We start from the raw sequence: 21,093 nt of genomic DNA on the forward strand, positions 1-21,093 counted from the left end.
GGAAAGAGTTGTTTCAGCCAGCATGAGAAATAAAAGTCCCACGGAAGGAAAGAGTGGAACAGCAGACATTATGGCCAAGGGGATGAGATCTGTTATCAAAAGAAGGAAAAATAGATCATTACTGGGAGATTTATTCTGAATCCAGTATTTCCCCTGGTGTGGTTTAAGCACAGCAGAGTTTGGGATTTCCAGATCACTTTTGAATATATTCATCATTTTAATGACAAGGGTCTTATTAATATTTTAATAGACTTTCTAGACTATTGGTAATATTTCTGTCTTCCTGTATGTCATCTTTTAGCCAGTATTCCATTTCTACTTTAGACTACATTTGGGGAAAAAAGAAGAAGAATACCAGAAGAGTCACTTTTTCTTTCCTGCAAAGGTTACTCTTATCTGGATTTTTAAAACTCATTTTTTTTCAGCAGGCATTTAAAATAGACTTAGAATGTAAATTGCATGTATTAGAAATTACCTATGCTGTTAAACCATTATGTTTGTATGGTTAACAATTTGGAGATTTTCTTTTACCTTAAAGGTTTGGAAATAATCTATTGTGTGTTCATCTAATTACTTTAATTGTCTTCCCAAACAAGCCCTGTCTATTAGACTGTGTCAAATGACTGTTGCATTTAAGCTTTGCAAGTTGGGAAATTAGGCTATTTGTAATCTGCCTTTTTTCCCACATTTGAATCTTAGAGTTATTTACACAAACTTGGCCGCTAAGCTAAAATGATCATTTTTATTTACACACACAACACATACACCCACCACCCACCCAGATGGCTTATGTAATATAAAACCCCAGAGGAACTAGAGAGAATGAATTCTTTTTTTTTTTTTTTTGAGAGAATGAATTCTTTTTGTATTTTATTTCCATTAGTAGAGTATGATTGCAACAAATATTTCAGATAAGTAAGAGGTGGAGGTGTTTTTGAAGCCATGTTCTAGGAACTCCTCTTATTCCTTGTACCTTTGGAGATTGGGGTCAGGAGATGTCCCTTGAAGAAACTAATGGCTCTTTCTATTTTTTTTTTTCCAGTATGCTTATTTCTGCAGTGGATTTTAAAAACAAGTATTTATATCCTTAGCCAATTCCTTATTTTTTGAAATCTCTTGAAATGATTCATTTAGTTATTTTACTTCAGTTATGATATTAGTGTAAGACTGTCAGGATGATATTTGTTTACAGTTAAGGATACTGTATAACAGACTTAGAATTAGTGTCAGTTGCAGGCCTTATTTTTTTTTACTTCTGTAAAATTCGAGAATTGGACTAGTGATCTCAAGGGTCTTTTTTTTTTTTTTTTTCAGTTTAAATTTCTAAATACTGTGATTCAGGACATTTAACTATTACTGCATTTTCTCATTTTTTATTTCTGGTTTTCTTTCTTTTCACGCTTAACCATAATTAACAAAGCTTGCTGTATCTACTAGTTACATAGGTCCAGAGAAAGTTCTTAGAGGAATGTTAGATACCATTGGGAGTCACTTGTGGTCTCCTAGGATAAGAAGAGAAACTGCATTTTATGCTTGTCATTCTGAATAGCCTTTAGTTTCTTTTCTTCATATATGTTTCCAGCCTAATACTTATATCCTATAAGAGTGTCTTGACTCCCTGTAGATTTTCAAGGACTTCACCTCTGCATTTAGTTATATTCTAAACAATGCTGACTGAACTTTCTTAAAAAGTAGTGTCAGCTTAATTAAAAACCCTCATTAAAGCCCTCATTTTAATCTCTTCTGTCCTGATTTTACATGATTTGGCTCTGTCTGGGAGGCGAGAATTCTACCACTGAACCACCAATGCCCTCTCCGATTTGGCTCTATCTGGATGTAACTTTATAATTTGATAGCACACAATAGAAAAATAAACCATGAAAGATTTTAGTATATGCATAGAGATATTAAATTTCCTGAACTATAGAGCCATATTAAACAAAGCCATTTCTTTGGTGGTAATAGGGAAATGGAAATTTTAAGAGAAAATGATCATTAGAGTTTAAAAAAAGGCTCTTTATAGGTAATTACTTAAGAACATCAGACTACAATATATGGTTTAGAGTGTTCATAAAAATACCTTATCTGGCTTATTATATTTAAGTGAATAATCTATTCTTTGCTATTTGATAAATTATAATCTGCTCTTGTATGTTTAAAAGTTTAGTTATAAGAAAAAAACCCCAACTTGAAGGAATCTATTACCATCTTAATTTTTTCCCAATTCTATAAAGCAAACAATACTATGAGAATGGAAAAAGTCATTAATTTTATAGAGAAACAAAGGAAGTTACTGTATTTTTCTGTTCTATCTTCCACGGTGTCAAGCAGAGACAGAAAGGACTCATTAAATTTTTTTTTATTGTTGTAAAATATGCATAACAAAAATTTATTATTTTAACCATTTTTACATGTATAGTTCTGTGATATTAAGTGACATTCACATTGTTGTATAAAAGAAAATACTTATTTTAGCAAAAAGAAATGAAGATTTTTTTTCCCCTTCAAAGTCAAGTTTATAAATGCATCTTTTATCACTAGAATTTTTGTTCAATAAATTCTTGATTTCTGAGCTATCATCAGGAATTTCTGATTTTCCTTTTATCATCCTTAAGGATTTCTGAAAATTGAAGGCTTTCTTGGATATAAAGTTCTTTACCATTTCATATATTAATTAATTTCATGATTTGCTATGAGCATCTGTTTCATACTGTAGGAAACAAGGGAGTACCAAGTATGTGAGAAACAATAAGAATCTTAGGCTGGTCCTGTGATGGTCTTGTCACTGTGTGGCAGAGGGGTAAGCTTGGCAACAATCAAATATCTGAAGGTAATGTGTCCACATCTAAAGGTGCATTTCTAATATCAATTTATTACTTCATATTACCTTTTTTCCAGTTACATTTCTTTTATATGGGATCTTTTGTGGCACTTAAGATCACAGTGCAGAAACCAGATTTATTTATTCACTCAGTCATTCATTTGGTAAGATGCTTATAGCACTTACCATGTACTAGACACTGTTCTGAGTGTTTTATAAACTTAATTCACATAATTCTCACAAAAACCCCACAAGGTTAGTAGTAGTAGTATCCGCAGTTTACAGAAGAGGAGACTGAAGCGACAAGGAGATTCAGTAACTTGCTGAAGGTCACACAGTTAAGCAGTAAAATCAAGATTTAAACTTAGGTTAAACTTAGATTTAACTTAGGCTTGTGCACAGCTTTAGAGGCTGTGCAGTTACACTTGCTGCCTCTCTAGAGCAGCATTCCTTCTTGTCAACTCAAACTACTTTTATTCTATTCCTATGACTTGATTATTTTAATCTCTACAGAAGCAAATAGGTAATACTCCCAGCATTCATTCCACTTATAGCCTTATGAAAAGCAGATGAGAAGATTGGAACTTGTCCTCTAACTTCCAGAAAAAAGTCAGTTAAAGGAAGCCCACAAGTCTAAAGAAGGCATCAAATCCTCCTTTGTTTTCAGATAACAGAAGTGCTGTCTAGAGATAAGCCATACTCCATGCTCATATGTTTTAATTTAAACTATTTTGCTTCTATTAGTACCAAGAATACTTAACAGGCAATTTTTGCCATTCCTTAAGTTTTAGAAATCACTTTGAGGGACTGAAGTCCTCATAGTACTGTAAAAACCCATTGTCTATGTTTCTCTATCATTGTCTAACAACCAAAAACAATGTGTAGGAAAAAGGATCTCAGAAGAAAGATTTTTAAAAGACAACAAACTTTCTAACCTCTGGCAATTACAATTTAAGGTTATATTGCCTATATTATCAGTAGTTCATTTAAAATGTGTCATTTTGTTTAATTATGCTGTTTAGCGAAAAATCTGAAGCAGTGAACCTCATTTAATGTTATGTATCCAGTGTGTGCTTGGTTATTGTTGATAACGTTACCAAAGGTATCCTGGCAGTACTTAATTTCTTTCTTTGAATTACTTTTACTTAAAAGGCAAATGCTGGTATTTTAGAGTTTTGACAGGGATCCATTCATTGCAGTTCTCCTGAGCTGCTCTAGAATTGGATGACTGTAAGCATGCAAAGCCTTGCTCATGGCTGTCAAATGCAGCTTTCAAAAAAAGAATTTAATTTCTTCTTTTTTGTGAATAGATTGAAGACCAACTTTCCATATACCAATCATTGCACAAATCCAGGCTATTTGTTAAGTCCAGTCACAGTGCAAAGGAACATATGTGGAGAAAATGCTAGCGTGAAGGTCTCCATTGAAATTGAAGGATTTCAACTACCAGTTACCTTTACATGCGATGGTAGGTTTGCAGTTCCCCAGCAATCTTGTTTTGCTTTGACTGGGGAGAAAGTGTTTAAGATGTTAATGTTATCATTCTTTCAGTTAACGGACTCTGTTATCATTAGGTATCCTTCAAAAATTGGTGTGTGTGTGTGGTTATATACTTAACATGCATTAGTTATTTTCCCCATAATTGCCATTCATATTGATAGCTTTCTGGTTTGGATTAGTGAGAAAACAGTTTACCTTTTTAACTATGTATTTCTCTAAAAACTGCTGAGTAACTTGGTAAATCAGAGGCTCTTGGTCAAAGCCCCAAAGCATTATCTAGAAAGGCTACTTATAGTTCAATTCTTTATTTCCTAAAGGAAGAGTTACTGGTTTTGTTTTGTTTTGTTTTAATTTAATTTTATTTTTTGTTGAGGGGAGGTAATTAGGTTTGTTTGTTTCTTTCTTTCTTTTAATGAAGGTACTGGGGAGTAAACCCAGGACCTCATGCATGCTAAGTATGCATTCTACCATTGAGCTGTAGTCTCCCCACAAGAATTATTGTTTTTAAACATACCTTAAATTTTGCTTTGGGAATCATTAAAGTATTCAGTAAGAATTGAAAAAAATTTTTTTTATTTAAGTGTAGTTGATTTACAATGTTAGTTTCAGTTGTACAGCAAAGTGATTCAATTATGCATATACATACATATATATTTTTTCAGATTCTTTTCCATTACATGTTACTACAAGATAAAGTATGCAGTAAGAATTAATACCAAAATTGAAGGGAAACAAAGATCAATTGATTGAAATAAGCATGGATAAACATTGATAGCAAATGTTTTAATTTGTATCAAATTTTGACTTGATATATCAAGATTTGATTGATTTAAAATATTTCAAATGCCTATTGTTTGGTTCTCATAAATGTGCACATTCATAATGTACATCTCTGTTAAGAAATGTAACCATATTATAGTAGAAGTACTTTGTGTTCAAATGATAAATATTACCATACATGTGACTGTTTAGAAATGTAGCTATTGTATTAAATAGAGGTTTTTATGGTCTTTTCTGCCAAGCTGTTAATTTTCATGAAGTTTGGATGTAGTCACTGTCTTCTAAATTGAACCTAATAGCTCTCAGTGTAGAAAGAGGTTACTTTAAAAGATTACTTTAGTTTCTAATATGTTGTAATCTTAATATTCAGCAATTGCCATGTGATAATTGAACAATACTTCCTACTTGCTGTATTTTTATTCTCCATTGGAAAATTTACCAAGCAAATGTCAAACATTTAAAATGGTAATTCTTTTTCCTTCTGATTTTGTTTAAATAATTGTTTGCTAGATACTGCTAAATGTCATCCTTTTTGGAGGAGTCTGTAAAAGGGAGGTGGCTTTCTTTGCTTTAGATCTGCCCTGTCTAATATAGTAACCACTATGCACATGTGGCTAATATAGATTGAGATGTGTTGTAAGTGTAAAATACACACTAAATTTCAAAAACTTAGTTTGAAAAGAGAATGTAAGCTATCTCATTAGTAATTTTTAAATACTGATTATATGTTGAAATGATATATTGGATATATTACATTAAATAAAACATACTACTGAAATTAGCTTCAGCTGTTTTTTACTTTATTCAATGTCACTGCTAGAAAATTTTAAATTATATATGTAACCTGCATTGTATATCTCTTGTCTTAGATTATAAGAAATACAATCTGAGTAAGTGTATCCTTAAGAGTTAAAAGAGTAGAATAAAAATGATGACTAACTCTTTTACAGTGAGTTCTACTGTAGAAATCATTATAATGCAAGCCCTTTGCTGGGTACATGATGACTTGAATCAAGTAGATGTTGGCAGCTATGTTCTGAAAGTTTGTGGTCAAGAGGAAGTGCTGCAGAAGTAAGTTTATTTAATTACTAAGCAACATGTTTTGAAATTTCATTTGTTAATGCCTTAAATCAGAAAAATTTCCAGTTAAATTTTTAATCTAAAATTACATTGGGTTCTAGTGAATTGATTCATTGGATCAGTAAATTTATATTGAAATATACTTTGTTTAAGACATCATGTCTAAGACAGTAGAGCGATTTGAGAGATAATTAAGATATGATCTTCCCTTAAGAAGCTTATTGTCTTAGGTGGGAAGAACGGTGGGCAACTGGTTGATAAGTGGACTTAATGTTTTCTTTTGCAGGAGGCAATAGTCACATCGTTATAGACTCCATTTTCCTTTTGTAGCAAGCAGAATTACTTTATACAGTGGTCAGCTGTGATTTCCTTTTATTTGCCTGACATATTCACTGTATGAATCTTTTTCTGAACCTGCTAGAAATGCTCTGTCCCTTTTTAAAATTTTCTTTGTCATCTTCTTTCCTTTAACTCTTCTCAGGTAGAATTGTCGCTCTATTTAAATACTTATACTTAAAAAATCATTATATTTTACCATTCTGTTCAATTTCTGATGCATATACAGTTTATATTTTACTCTCACCTCTATAATTTCTAGTTTGAGGAGAATAACATTGATGAATAATTGATATATTTTAACAGTAATCATTGCCTTGGAAGTCATGAACATATTCAAAACTGTCGAAAGTGGGACACAGAGATTAAACTACAACTTTTGACCATAAGCGCAATGTGCCAAAATCTGGCCCGAACAGTAAGTGTGTGCCCTATAACAGAATTGCTAGTGATTGAATCTGAATAATTCTGCTTAGTGGCCAATTTGCAGTTTGTACGTTCTCCAAGATTTTGGGGTCTGACTGGGAATGATGAACTCTTTATCCCCTACTTAAGTCTTTTCAGCAGATGTGGGAAGACTTTCAATCGTGGAGGTTTAGATAACAGACTATTCAGATCTGGAGGCATATTTGAAAATCAAACTGGAGGAATTAAAAGTTTGGTTTGCAATAGTTTAAAATAAGTTACACAATGAAATCATCAGGGTCAGTTAAGAAGAAATGAAGAAGAAAGATTTTGAATTCTAAGTATGGTTGGGGGGAGAAAAAGATCCCCATTGACCTTTGCACCAAACTGAGAAAAATACATTATTTTTCACAAATGAAAACTAATTCTCTGTTTTAAAAGTGTAGTACTTTCTTTTGAGGTTAAAGCAAAACAGAATGCAAGAACTTAGGCCATTTTGTTACTGTATAAAACTTGATGAATTTTACTCTCTAAAGAGAATCATTCTTTATTTTGTAGAATTTTGATTGGAAAACTATCAATCATTTCTACTTTCTCTTTCTTTTATTTTTCTAAGTTTTGCTCCTATGTTAGATAGGACATATTTCACTTGGGTGGAAACTGTTTTACAAAATTCAGTACATTTTAGCAATCATTAACGTCTCTTTTCAGTTTCTTAAGGAATAATGTTCTTGAGTATTTTGCATAGTAGGGTAACAATTAAAGAGACCAGTACCTCATTTATTGAGGATAAGGTAGAAGGAAACTTGATTATCATTAGAAAGATAATGCAGAAAATGAGATGGTCTCTTCCTCATCTGGTCCCCATTCCACCTTCATTTGACTGTCAACCATCTTTAAAAGTGTTTTTCCCTCTCTATACTTTTTGTATAGAACTGAAGTGATTTTGCTTTAGTAGCTATTTATATATCAGAAACTAGACTTTAAAGCATTTATGTCTTTTCCATTTAAAAAACAAATTTTTTTCAGAAGATTTAAACACTTTGAGTCAATTTTGAATAATATTTAATACTGATACTATTTTAATCCTCATCACTTCAGTTTTAAGAATTTATCATGCACTTAACCATGTTTAATTTGGCAATAGAAAGACCAAAGAATGGATTTCATTGTTTGGTAAATATTTGTGTATATGTTTGTTTAGGCAGAAGATGATGAAACACCTGTGGATTTAAACAAATATCTGCATCAAATAGAAAAACCTTATAAAGAAGTCATGACAAGGTGTGGCATCTAAAGCATTAATTGCAGGTTTTCAGACTTTACTTTTGAATGTGAATGCATTTATTTTGATGAATAAAACAATCATTCTTGTATATAGTATTTTTCAGCCACGATAACTGTTCTTTATTTCAGACATCCTGTTGAAGAACTTTTAGATTCTTACCATAACCAAGTGGAACTGGCTCTTCAAATTGAAGTAAGTCTTAGTTCGCATTTTGGCACGATGATTTAAAGATTCTTGCCTGCTCTCTCTTAAATACTAGTATTGGCATTAGATTAAATATTTTAAATGACAATTTAACTATATTCTTGATGTTGGTGTTTGCCGATTTTTTTTTCAGACCCAGCATATTAACAAAAATTCCCAGTAATGCTTGAGTTACTTCAGCTTTATTACTATGAGGAGCCTTTAGTTCAACTCAAAAAGTTATTGAGTGCTTAATATATGCTAGATGGTGGAGTTACGAAAATGAATAATCTAATCCCCACCTACCAGGAATTTAAAGCTAGAGATGGTAGATTTAAACAAAATTTCAATATAGTATAATAAATGTAGAATAGAGGTATGCATTGGAGTTCTCTGAGAGATCAAGAAGGGCACTTTTCCCAACTTAAGTGTTCAAGGAACGCCTCTAAGAAGGGATGTTGCCTGAGCCAAGTCTTAAACAGTATGAGTTAACTAAAAGATAGTTGGGAAGGGCATGTGAACAAAAGCATACAGGTGTAATATGTATGTGGAAGTATAAGCACTTCCATTATAGAATACAAAGTTGAAAGTTGAGAGATGAAATTAGAGATACACAGACGTAAGTTAACACCCTGTAATCTGTGTTAAAGGGTTTTACTTTATCCTCTGGATCAGGAGGCCATGTCCAATTCACTTCCCATTCTTGAAAATAAAATTTTTTTGGAACACAGCCACACCCATTTACTTACGTATTTTCTATGACTGCATTTGTGTTCTAACACTAAAGTTGAGCAGTTGGGACAGAGACCATATGTCCTGCAAAGCATAAACTATTTACTGTTTTCCATTTTACAGGAGAAGTTTGCTGACCCCTGCTACAGCCATTTAAGGTGTTTTAAGCTGGGGTTAGGAAGTGGAGTGGAATGGGGTGGGCGATGTGTTTAGTCCTAAGCTCTGAAATCACCCTAGCCAAACTGGAAGTTAGATATAGGGCTGGCAGTATTGGATTCAGGGAGAGTACTTAAGAAGGTTTTTGATGGTAGTCCAAGTAAAAGATAATTAATGGGGTGAAGGTAAAAAGGAGGGGACTGATCAACAATATTTAGGAGATACAATTGGTAAGATTTTGATAGGTAATGAGATGTATGAAAAGAAGAAATAGTGTAGTATGACTGTCAGATTTCTAGCTAATAGTGTATTTCTTAACATGTAAATATATTGATTTATTCAGTAACTATTTACTGAGTGCCACCTCTTTTCAAGGCACTGTTGTAGGTGCTGAGGATATGGCAGTGAACAAAAGAAACTAATGCCTGTCCTTTGAGAATTTACATTCTAGTTGGAGGACACAGACAATGAAATAAACTGACAAAATATATGTTATATCAGGTGGTGAATGCTAGTAAAGAAAAATAAAGCAGCTGGATAATATTGGCAATTTCGAATAAGATACTCAGAGAAGGCGTCACTGAGAGGATGAATTTGAGTAAAGAACTGGAGCTGGAGAGGAAGAAGGTATCTGGTTATCTAGGGGAGTGTGCCTGGTATGTATACTAGGTCTTTGTAGCTGGAATAGAGTGAGGAGAGGGGCAAGAGTGGAAACAAATCAATGAGGAAAATTTTTGCTTAACCACAGCAAAGATAATGGTGTCTTGGACCAGAGTGAGTACAGTAGAAGTGATGAGAAGGGGTTGAATTCTGTATATGTTTTGAAGTTAACGTTAGAAGGATTTACCAATAGATTGGATGTAGAGCATGAGGAAAAGAAGACTTAAGCATAACTCCAGGATTTTATACCTGAGCATTAGGAAATTCGGTGTTGCCTTTAGTGAGATACAGAAAGCTGAAAGAGGAGCAGGTTTGGAGGGAAGACCTGAACTCAGTTTTGGACATTATGTTTGAGATGACTTTTGTTTATCCACATAGTGATCTTGAGTAGACAGTTGGATATAAATCTGGAATTTAATGAAGGAGATCCAGACTGGAGATAATAAACTGGGGAATCATCAGAATATAAGTATTTTGTAGCCAAAAACCTGGATGAGATCACCAAGAAAACCATTGCAAGTAGAGAAAAAAAAGAATTCAAGGACAGAGCCATGGGTATATTTCCCATCTCATAATAAAACAAAAAGTCCACATCCTCTTGCGGCAACCACCCCACTTCTCTATTCTCCTTATAGCAGAACTCTTGAAAGTTGCTCTGGTTTTGCTACTTCCACTTCCTCTCTCCCATTCTCTTATGAACCCACTCCAATCAGGCTTTCATTCTCAACACTTATCTGAAACTGTGCTTAAGGTCATCAGGGACTTCAGTGATCATAATTCCAGTACTAAGTTCTTAGTCTTTCTTTTTCTCAATTTTTCTGTGGTGTTTGATAGAGTTGATAATTTCTTCCTTCTTGAATCACTCACATGGCCTCTGGGATATCACGTTCTTGGTTTTCCTACTTCCAGTGTCTGCTCTATTCTCATTCTTACTTCTAGCTTCCTCCTTAAGAGCGCCTTATCATTTTGACCTCTAAACATGAGAATGCCCAGGGCATTTAGTTCTAGGACCTCTTGTCTTCTATATTCACATTTTAGGTGATCTCACTTAATCTCATGTACTTAAATACCCTATGTATGTTGATTCAAATATCTATTACTTGACATTTTTATACGATTGTCTAATTCATTAACATCTCAGATTTAAGATATACAAAACTGAATTTTTTTATATTACCCTTCGTATCTATTCATTGATCTTCCCCTTCTTAATAAATGGCAATTCTGTCGTTCCATTTGCTCAGGCCAAAACCTTGGAGTCATATTTGATTTCTCAAAAAAATCTTTCACATTCCTTATTCAGTATCATTCCTGTCAGCTCGACCTTAAAAATACATTCAGAATGCAACTACTCTTTACTACCAAAGCTGCACTCCTAGTCAATTACAGTAGTTAACAACAGTTCCTTATTGGTCTCCCACCTTCTGCCTCTCCTTCTAGTCTGTCTTCCATGGGCAACCAGAACGATCTTTTAAAAATAAATCACCAACTGCAGTGTGGTATTCTAGATTGTAGCCTGGAAGAAGGAAAATATATTAGTGGAAAAATGGGTGAAATCTGAGTAAAATCTGCAGTTTACTTAATAGTAATGAGTATTAATGTCTTAGTTTTGATAAATGTAACATGGTTATGTAAGAAGTTACTTAACCCAGTTTCCTTTAATGTTATAGGAGAACTCTGCACTTTTTTTGCAACTTCCCTATGCATCTAAAATTATTCCAAAATAAAGTTTATTTTCAAAAATGAAATTAAACATGGAAAGGAAATGTGAAATAAGAGAAAATCAAAGCCAAAAGATGGTTCTTTGAAGAGATTAATAAAATTTATAAACCCTTAAAAATACTAAATCATGCCACTCTTTTGCTCAAAATCCTGTTTACTATCTCAGTAAAATTCAAATCCCTAATTGTGGCTTTAAGGCCCTACACATTCTGACCCACTTCCTCTCTGATCTGGCTTCCTACCCCTTTCTTTGTTCTGGTTGATCTGCAGGTATGCACCTCAACTGGATGCTTGCCTCAACTGGGATGCTTGTGCTTGTTCCTTTTTCTTTTAATGCTCTTCCCCCATATACTTGCATGACTTAACCCTTTCAGTTCTTTGAGGTCTGTGCTCAGATGTTGCCTTAATCAGAGAGCTCTTCCCTGACCATCTTGTAGGAAATAGTGACTATCATATTTATTCCCCATATTTTATATAGCTTTATTGAAATATAAATTATGTAGCATAAAATTTATTCACTAGATATGTACAATTCAATGATTCTTTTGGCAAGTGCATAGAGTTGTATAATTATCACCACAATCCAGTTTTAGGACATTTCATCACTCCTGAAAGTTTCCATGTACTAATTTTCAGTCATTCTCCATTCCCATCCTTAGCCCCGAACAACTGCTGCTCTGGTTCCTGTCTGTATAGATTTGCCTATAATGGAGATTTCCTATAAATGGAATCATATCCTACATAATCTTTTATGTCTGATTTCTTTCATATATCATATTGTTTTTAAGCTCTGTCTGCATTGTAGTGTGTATCCATAGTTTCTTTTTTGTTTTTCATTATTTGTTTTTAATTGCTGAATGCTTCCATTATATGGATATACCACACTTTGTTTATCCAGTCACCCAATAACTGACATTTTAACTGTTTACAGTTTTTGGTTATTATGAATATTTATATATAAGTCTGTGTAGATGTATGTTTAATTTCTCTTAGGTAGCTGATGTTTTGATTCCTCCTGGTCTTAATTTTCTAAGGATATGATGTTAATTTATTTTACTAAAATGAATTTGGAGTGGCAGTAGGGGTTTTGAGCCAAGGAATAATGGTTTGGCTTCGTAGTTTAAGGGGAATGGGAAAGAGAGCTGACCAAGGGCTTATAAAAGGAATGTTAAGTGTCAGGCAGATGCCTGCTGAAATTGGAGGAGACTCTTGGTTTGTGTATGGTTGTGTGGTTTTCCTTAGAAGTACTGAGCTGCCCAGTAGAAGAAGCAGAGAAGAGAAGTCTCTGAGCTAAAGAACAGGTTTGGTTAGAATGAGAGTGTGAAGTCTGGAAGCAAAGAAGATTGTAATCAGAGTATGAGATTGTAGTTAAGATTCTGATAGCAGGGAGGGTGTAGTTCAAGTGGTAGAGGACATGCTTAGCACGCACTAGGTTCTGAGTTCAATCCCCGGTGCCTCCATAAAATAAATAAATAAACCTAGTTACCCCTTCCCCTCCCCTCAAAATGAAAACAAACAAACAAAAATATTCTGATTGATACTGTTTCAAGGTTGAAGATGCTGTGAATTTTCCACATGGATATTTATGTAACTGAGGCTTCTTATAGAATAGAGTAGAAAGTCAGATAAATGTCTGGAGCAAAAATAAGGCATCTAATTGGGGAAATAACCACATGTCAGTGGCAAGGCAGATCAGTCAGGGGCCAAGTTAGGCAACAGAAACTATAGTAGCTGTTTGAACAGGGAAATTTAAGGAAGTGTTAAATAGTAAAAGGTATTTAATTACTACAAGGGGTAAAAGAGAATTACATAAAGAGTTGATATATTATGGCTCACATGCCAAATCTGGCCAGTTGCCCATTTTTGTAAATAAAGTTTTATTGGAACACAGCCATACTCATTCATTTATGTATTATCTGTATCTGTTTTCACACTCTAATAGATATGAGTTGTGACAGAGATTGTTTGGCCTACAAAGCCTAGAACATTTGCTACTTGGCCTTAAAAAAAATGCAACCTTTCTCTAAGGGATCCAGAAGTAACAGGTGCAAAATAGCAGCTATTAAAATAGCAGCTAGGTTGAGGAACAGTGGATAGTGAAGGAACTCTGAGGACTTATGATAGAGCCTCTCCCCAGACTGAAATTCAACCTCCTTGCAGAGGATATGGCTATCACAGGAACACACAGGTGGCGTATGGCAAAGAAACTTGGCAGAGCTGTCAGACTGAGAGAACATGGCCCTAGGGTACAGCTGAAGATGGTCTTTGAGGCCCACTGGGCTTCTATGCTGAATTAAATGGAGGACTGGAAACCTGATGAGAAGTATCTTCCTGTTGCTTTTGCCTTTGAGTATCCCTTCAGTGCCCACTATTGACAAAACCTAACATTGTGCCAGCTGACTAAGGAGAAATGTTTGTAGGGTCTAGCTCTAGTATCACAAAGTAGAGCAAAGATGGGTGCACTTGGAACTGATAGACAATAAATTGATATGTGGTACATAAAAAATGGTGGAGAATACTATAGGAGAATGGCATGAGCCTCAAAACTGGGAAGGTTTTTAAGTGAAGGTAGAGGAGCAAAAGTAAGCAGAAATACAAGTCAGACAAGCAGAAATGGGGGCCGTCAAGCCCTGAAGACCACAAGGTTTTTGGGTTTTTGAGAACATGAGGAGGTTTCATTTAAAGCATGAAAGTGAAGAGAACATTTGGTTTATGGTAGCCAAGCCTCAAAGGTGGAAAAATTTTAATTTTTAAGGGATGGAACAGTACTGAGTTTCAGCCCATTCTAACAGTACTTGGCATTTCATTTTGGCATAAATATTTGATTAATTAGTTCATTATATGAGAATGTTTCTTAGTGAGATAATGTACTTTAAAATGATGATAGGGGAGTAGAAAAGAATTTTTAAATCATTCTCATCAGGTAAATGATTTTATAATATATTTATTTGTACATGTATACTTTTGAATCATGGTGAAGTGAGCTGGTATTGAATAGCATAGAAGGATCATCCTCAAGAAAGTCTTTTCATCAGACAGAACTTAAAAAGTGATGGTTGTATAGATGCAGCATAATGATGCTGAAAATTGACTCACTCTTAGTAACTGTTGCCCAATATTAATTTGTGACCAGTCTCTGAACAACTTGGCTTTTGACACCAAATTTTTGCAGAAGAATGAGAAGGGTTGATATTTTTAATGCAGAAATTATTCCCAAATGAAAATTTAAAAGATAACTCCAGTTTTTTAAATGATTTTATAATTTGTTAATAATTGCTTTTTCTTCTGATTTTCATAAGAAACTAAGGTATTTGCATATGAATAATTAGGCATGGTGAAAATTAACCAGGCCTGCTTTTTCCTACTTCAAAGTAAATTGTGTAATTGAAAAGCTATCTTGTTTCTTTTCTTTTTCATCACAGGAGTAGAAGATGTCTGTTCTTAGGCACATCTAAAATGTCTAGTTTTTAACTTCGTCTTTGAAGTTGATCCTTTAAATTGCACGTACTTATATTTGTTTTGCTTTTTATTTTTATAGAACCAGCACAGAACAGTAGATCAAGTAATTAAAGCTGTAAGAAAAATTTGTAGTGCTTTAGATGGTGTGGAGACCCTTGCCATTACAGAGTCGGTAAAGAAGCTAAAGAGAGCAGTTAATCTTCCAAGGAGTAAAAGTGCTGCTGTGAGTATTTTTTTAGTAATTACCATTTTGTCACATGCAAATATAGACTTAACTGAGCATCTGTCATTTAAACTGGGAGATTTTGCTTTCTAAACAAAATGTTACCATTTTAACTTTGGCTTTTACTGTTGAGCTGATTTGGTCACTGTCTTGGTAAGGCGGGAAATTCCTAAGAGGAGATGGACTGCCTTGGAAGAACTTTGTGAGAGTTGACATTGAATGGGTGGATGCCAAACTGAACTTCTTCTGTGTAGAGGAGGAACTCTGGCAAAAATGAGTTGGTTGGGATTTTAAGGTTGATACTATGCTTGAAGAACCTGGATTGCAACAGCTAACATTTCTCCATGTGGATGGAAATGTCCATGGTTGTCGATGAGGAAAGTTCTACTTTGGGCTATACTTCCTTCCAATGGAAAGACCCAGAAGCCTCAGGAATAGTGACTTAAATTGCCTCAGAAGCAACCAGGTTAGGAGCCCTCTCTTAATATCATACTGTTGCATTTAGTAAAAGTTCTCCCCATGGTATTTCCACAAGAATTTAATTAACTATGTTCAGAGAGATGTTTATATCTCTGATTGGAAGGATGAGAGAAGGATCACAGGATGTGATAAATTTAAAGAAAGGAAAGTTTTATTGATGGTGTGTTCCTCAACAGATATGTAGGAGATAGCTCAATCCATTCATTCTCACGGAGAGCCTATCCATGTGGTGTACAGATATTTAGGTCACTCTTTTTTTTCCCTCTTTCTTATTATGTGCTTGTTTTCAGAAATTAAAAAGTATATCTGAAACCACTTGGTGATGATTAGCCGCCATGGTTCTAATGATGTCTGAAGCTTATATTCATTGTGTTCATTTGCTGGATAAAGGACAATAGAGTAGGAGAGCTCAATTTAAATAGTTATAAGAGTCTTTTTGAGACACTAAATGGTAATAGAGTTCTAGTTTCTTCAAGGATATTCTTACATTCTAATAGAGCAAGTCATAGAAAATAAAATACTGTGTTAGTATATTCATCACTTTTGGATTTCAAATTGTAATTACTAAATTGGGTTAATGAGGCAGATTTTGCTTTACTTTGCAGTACTTTTCAATTACTCTGATTTTCTTGATATTAAAAAGTCTGTTTATTTGGTTTGGGTTTCTTTTTGCATTCTTTTTTATTGTTTTATTAATTCTGCAAACACTTTTGGGAGGTTTCTCCTGCAAAGAGTTTCTTTGATAAAGAATTCAATAAATTTATTGAAATTAAACGTAAACATTTTATACTACATCATGGACAATTTTCTGACTAGTTTATATGCGTATATGCAGGTGACTTCATTGTCTGGAGCAGGAGACATTAGCAAGAGTTCAACCAGGGGTATGTATTTAAATTCTTTGAATTTTAGAAATAATTGTTGCTTTTTCAGAGAATTATGTTAACAATTTCTTTAAATCTAGGCTCACTGAATCCTGAAAATCCTGTTCAAGTAAGCATGGACCAATTAACTGCAGCAGTTTATGATCTTCTCAGACTCCATGCAAATTCTGGTAGGCGTTCTGTAGACTGTGCCCAGAGTAACAGGAACATCAAGGAAGCATGGACCACAACAGAACAGCTCCAGTTTACAATTTTTGCTGCACATGGTATTTCAAGTAACTGGGTATCAAAGTAAGTAACTGTTGAACACTGATGAGAACAAATGCTCAGTAGAAGACAGTACAGAAAACTGCAGGGTTAATAAAGGTGGAAAGAAAGTTAATACAATGCTGATGTAAAGATGGACAGATGGAATGAGGTTGCGAAAAGCAATCGAGTAGTTAGATATGTGAACAATGAGATTAAATTTGAAATACATTTAGAATGATTAACCGATTGTACAAACAAAATGGTTGATGGGTAAGCCTAGCAGTAAGTTAGAATACTAGTAGAATATAGTTTTATTGAACCTAAAATTCCTGGCCTACAAGGCTGCCTGACTGTATTACCCAGTTCTGTACTTGTGGCAGTTAGGGGCTAAATCATTGCTGCCTATAATGAAAGAATACAGTAGAATCTGTCCGCATGGATGTAAGCCTCCTAATAAATTAGGAAGACTGGCTCATTGCAAGTCAGACCTATGCACCATTAATATGCTTAACTGACTCTTATTTCAGTGGCCTAGCAAAGGAAAATAGCACCTAAGGAAGATAATGTTTGTACTATTTATTCCTAGAATTTACCTAGAAATGAAATAATTATTGTGTCATTTAACTAAAATCTAAAGCTAATAAGTAACTGAGCACAAAATTGAGATAAATTCTCCAGTTGGTATCATTTTTGCTCCCTTAGACTGGCACCTAGGAATATATGTTTTTTTCTGTGGTCCCTTTGCTATAACCTCTTCTCTGTTTTTATAGAATTTGCAATAGTTAAATTTTAGACGTCTTTCCAAAAATTCAAGTGAATGGTAATCAAATTATTTCAGCTAATAGTCACTTTTAGGGAAGAATGACTAATGATACATATTTGATTGGTTAACCAATTTATATTATCAAATAAAAATCAAATTAAACTCTTTGTTTTCTCAGTTATGAAAAATACTACTTGATATGTTCCCTGTCTTACAATGGAAAGGATCTCTTTAAACCTATTCAATCAAAGAAGGTTGGCACTTATAAGAACTTCTTCTACCTTATTAAATGGGATGAACTGTAAGTGAAAATTTTGGCTTTTTATTCTTTCAGTATGCCCTGTTCTTTACTTTTTTCCACGTATGCATCTCAGCTGTCATTTTTATTACAATTTCCATTAAAATTCATTAAATTCTTATTGACATCTTTAAGTATCTTCTAGATATGATACTGTAAAATGGACTGAAAGTCTCTTTTAAAAATCTGATATACTGTTTTAACTCTTCATATATTAAATTGTAGAAACATGCCATAAATTCTTCATAGCCTAGCCTTTGTCAAGTTAAAATTACATGTAATTCTAGAGAGATGGTATTTTATAGCATTGTTTTAGTTTAGTATTTATTCTTTAACACTGTCTATAAGAAACTTAGTTCTTGGTTAACAGATTTTAAAAATTATCTTAAATCCATGTACAAGATAATATTTTGCAGTGTTAATATTTTTGAAATATTTTTACACTAAGGGAATGCTTTCATTATTTAGGCAAGTAGGTAACTGCAGAACTTTGTTTTATTCTTCATTTATTAAATGGTTTCCTATTTTTCTTTTATTGCTTAAATTACAAAAATAGTACATATCTGTGAAAGCAATCAAGTAATACAAAAATGTTTATGAGGTAAAAAGTGTCACTTTATTTTCAACTCTTACCACTTCATGGCTTCTCACAGTGGCAACTATTGACCTTCTGTGTCCTTTCAGATTTTAAAAAAAAGGACACTGGTAAACATGTCTGTCTGTATATATGTGCATACACATATCCCAGATCAGAAACACTCAAACATTCATCCAGCTTTTCCTAAAGGAAATAAAAAAGTGAAATTGACTTTACAAGTCTTGAGTAAAAACACTAACAAATTTTTGAAGAAAGAACTGTTATATTTGAAACTTTAATGAAATTTCTTTGATTTTTCAAGTATATATTAGCCAACCTTGCTACTTAAGTAAAGATTAGTTGATAAGTAATTAAAGATTACTTGATAAGTCAAATAAAACCTAAAATTATGTCTTATTGTAGGGTTAAACTTCATATTCAGTCTAATTTGTTTTTTTCTATTAATACATTTTCCCCCCATAGAATCATTTTTCCCATCCAGATATCACAATTGCCATTAGAATCACTACTTCACCTTACTCTTTTTGGAATTTTAAATCAGAGCAGTGGAAGTTCCCCTGATTCTAATAAACAGAGAAAGGGGCCAGAAGCTTTGGGCAAAGTTTCTTTACCTCTTTTTGACTTTAAAAGGTAAGTATTACTGAGTTGTAACCGTAAGTTACTGTGGACAAACCTGCAGCATCAGAATTGACTAGAGAATGGGGTGGGGAACAATGACATGCATGATGAGATAATGAGCTGCCTCATTTTTTCCAGTGTGATAAAAAGGTCATTTCAGAAACAGAGAGGAAACCAGAGTTACTCTGCTATGGTTTGACATAGCTATATGGGTATTGAGAGGATTGTTTGCCACACACTGTTCCAAGAATGTTTATTCTTTGTCATTTATGCAAAGCACTATATTATTGACATAATACTCATGGTCTTATAAGTTCACTTGATGTTTAAAAGAAAAAATCTGTTTTTTCTCTTCTCATTCTTTTCCCATCCTTCTCCAGTTTCAGTGTCTACAATTGCATATTATTCCCTTCTCTTTACCTGACTGATCTCCCTCCCTTTACTGCAGTGGGCCCCTGGTCTTTAACCTTCAAGATCCCACCTATGTGCAGAACTTACTGATCCTTAGGATTAAAGGAATTCCTTTCGAGTTTTGTATCTACTAATAGCCACTGGGATAGTGTAATCTATCTGTCCTTTCAGTTGACTATTTTAATTATGTTTTAAGTGATAATATGTTCCATGAAACCGTCAAGACTTTTCCTAAATGGAAAAAAAAATCAGTTAAATAAGTTTGGGATGTTTGATACAGCACATAACATTTTGCAGAGTGATAATGGACATTAGCATATTAAAGTATCTCTAAAATTCTGTAGTCAAGTCTATTGTAGTTAATAACATTATTACTGTAATAACAAATACATAGCATTTGCTGCATGCTAGGTACTAGTCTGAGTGCTGTATACATAGCTTTCATATTCCTCACAACAAACCCTATGAAGGTAGGTGTTGTTATCCCTTTTTACAGAGGATGTGATCAAAATATGGAGAGCTTAAGTGGCTTACCCGAGGGCACTGACTAAACTAGTAAGTTGTAGAATCTTGGGATTTGAATTTAAACAGTCTGGCCCCAGGGTCTGTGTTCTTAAGTATTATCTTATGTTAAAACCATTCTCAAACTTACTTGATACCATGGTACATTTTTTGTTCTAGAATACATCTTTTGAAACATTGTGTCCCATTGGACAGTTTGGGAAGTGATTTAATAACTGATCTATTTAACCAATAATAAAACAATTAAAAAATAAGAGTGAAAAAATTCTACTAATCTAGTTCAACTTCCTTTTTCCTCTTAAATGGCAGTTTGATTTTCCAATAATCATTTAAAAAAATCATGTGATGTTTGAAATGCTGACTTCATACATTTTTTTAAAATATTCTTTTCCTGTGTTCTTAAATGTAGCATTTATTCATATATACTTCTTTCCTTTAGTCACTTCCTCCATATTTGAGGAGGCAGTATAAAATTTTTTAAGTCTCTACCTTTTGGTGGGCTCAAATTTTATTTGACACTTCATATAATTCTGAACTGCATAAGGCTTGAGAAAAGCAGTTGAAAAGATTGCTGTTAATTGTGTGTACTTTTAGAACCTTTTGCTGAATATAATCCAGAGCTACTCTAAAACAGAATACTGGCCCCATAAAGGGAGGAATTGTGTTCTCAATTGTCTTTAATAAGTTAGTTTCAGGGAATAGTTATGTGAGAAAATTAAATGTAATTGCATCATCATTAATTTTTATAAACTGAGTTCTGAAAACCTTCCTGCTCTTAAAAGCACCAGGAGTCTTTACTTCATTTGAGAATACCATCATTTTTTGCCACTTTTTTTGTCTAGTAATAAATGTTTTTATTGGGTGAATGACATTCTTTCAAAATTCAAGAGTAAGGGGAAGGGCGTTAGCTTTTGTTAGACAATTA

General features: G+C 33.6%; 1 protein-coding gene across 1 annotated transcript in view; it reads left to right on the forward strand.

Moving 5' to 3' along the window:
• Positions 1 to 21,093, forward strand: part of PIK3C2A (phosphatidylinositol-4-phosphate 3-kinase catalytic subunit type 2 alpha) — an 88,084-nt gene that overhangs the window by 37,313 nt on the left and 29,678 nt on the right. Inside the window, exons 4-13 of the mRNA XM_074372306.1 lie at positions 4,132 to 4,289; positions 6,052 to 6,172; positions 6,824 to 6,935; positions 8,127 to 8,206; positions 8,339 to 8,402; positions 15,202 to 15,345; positions 16,661 to 16,709; positions 16,790 to 17,000; positions 17,900 to 18,022; positions 19,080 to 19,247. Of these exons, the coding sequence (XP_074228407.1) occupies positions 4,132 to 4,289; positions 6,052 to 6,172; positions 6,824 to 6,935; positions 8,127 to 8,206; positions 8,339 to 8,402; positions 15,202 to 15,345; positions 16,661 to 16,709; positions 16,790 to 17,000; positions 17,900 to 18,022; positions 19,080 to 19,247 (1,230 nt within the window). The remainder of the gene's footprint in view (positions 1 to 4,131; positions 4,290 to 6,051; positions 6,173 to 6,823; positions 6,936 to 8,126; positions 8,207 to 8,338; positions 8,403 to 15,201; positions 15,346 to 16,660; positions 16,710 to 16,789; positions 17,001 to 17,899; positions 18,023 to 19,079; positions 19,248 to 21,093) is intronic.

This window comes from Camelus bactrianus, chromosome 10 (genome assembly GCF_048773025.1).
Source record: "Camelus bactrianus isolate YW-2024 breed Bactrian camel chromosome 10, ASM4877302v1, whole genome shotgun sequence".
NCBI lineage: Eukaryota > Metazoa > Chordata > Mammalia > Artiodactyla > Camelidae > Camelus > Camelus bactrianus.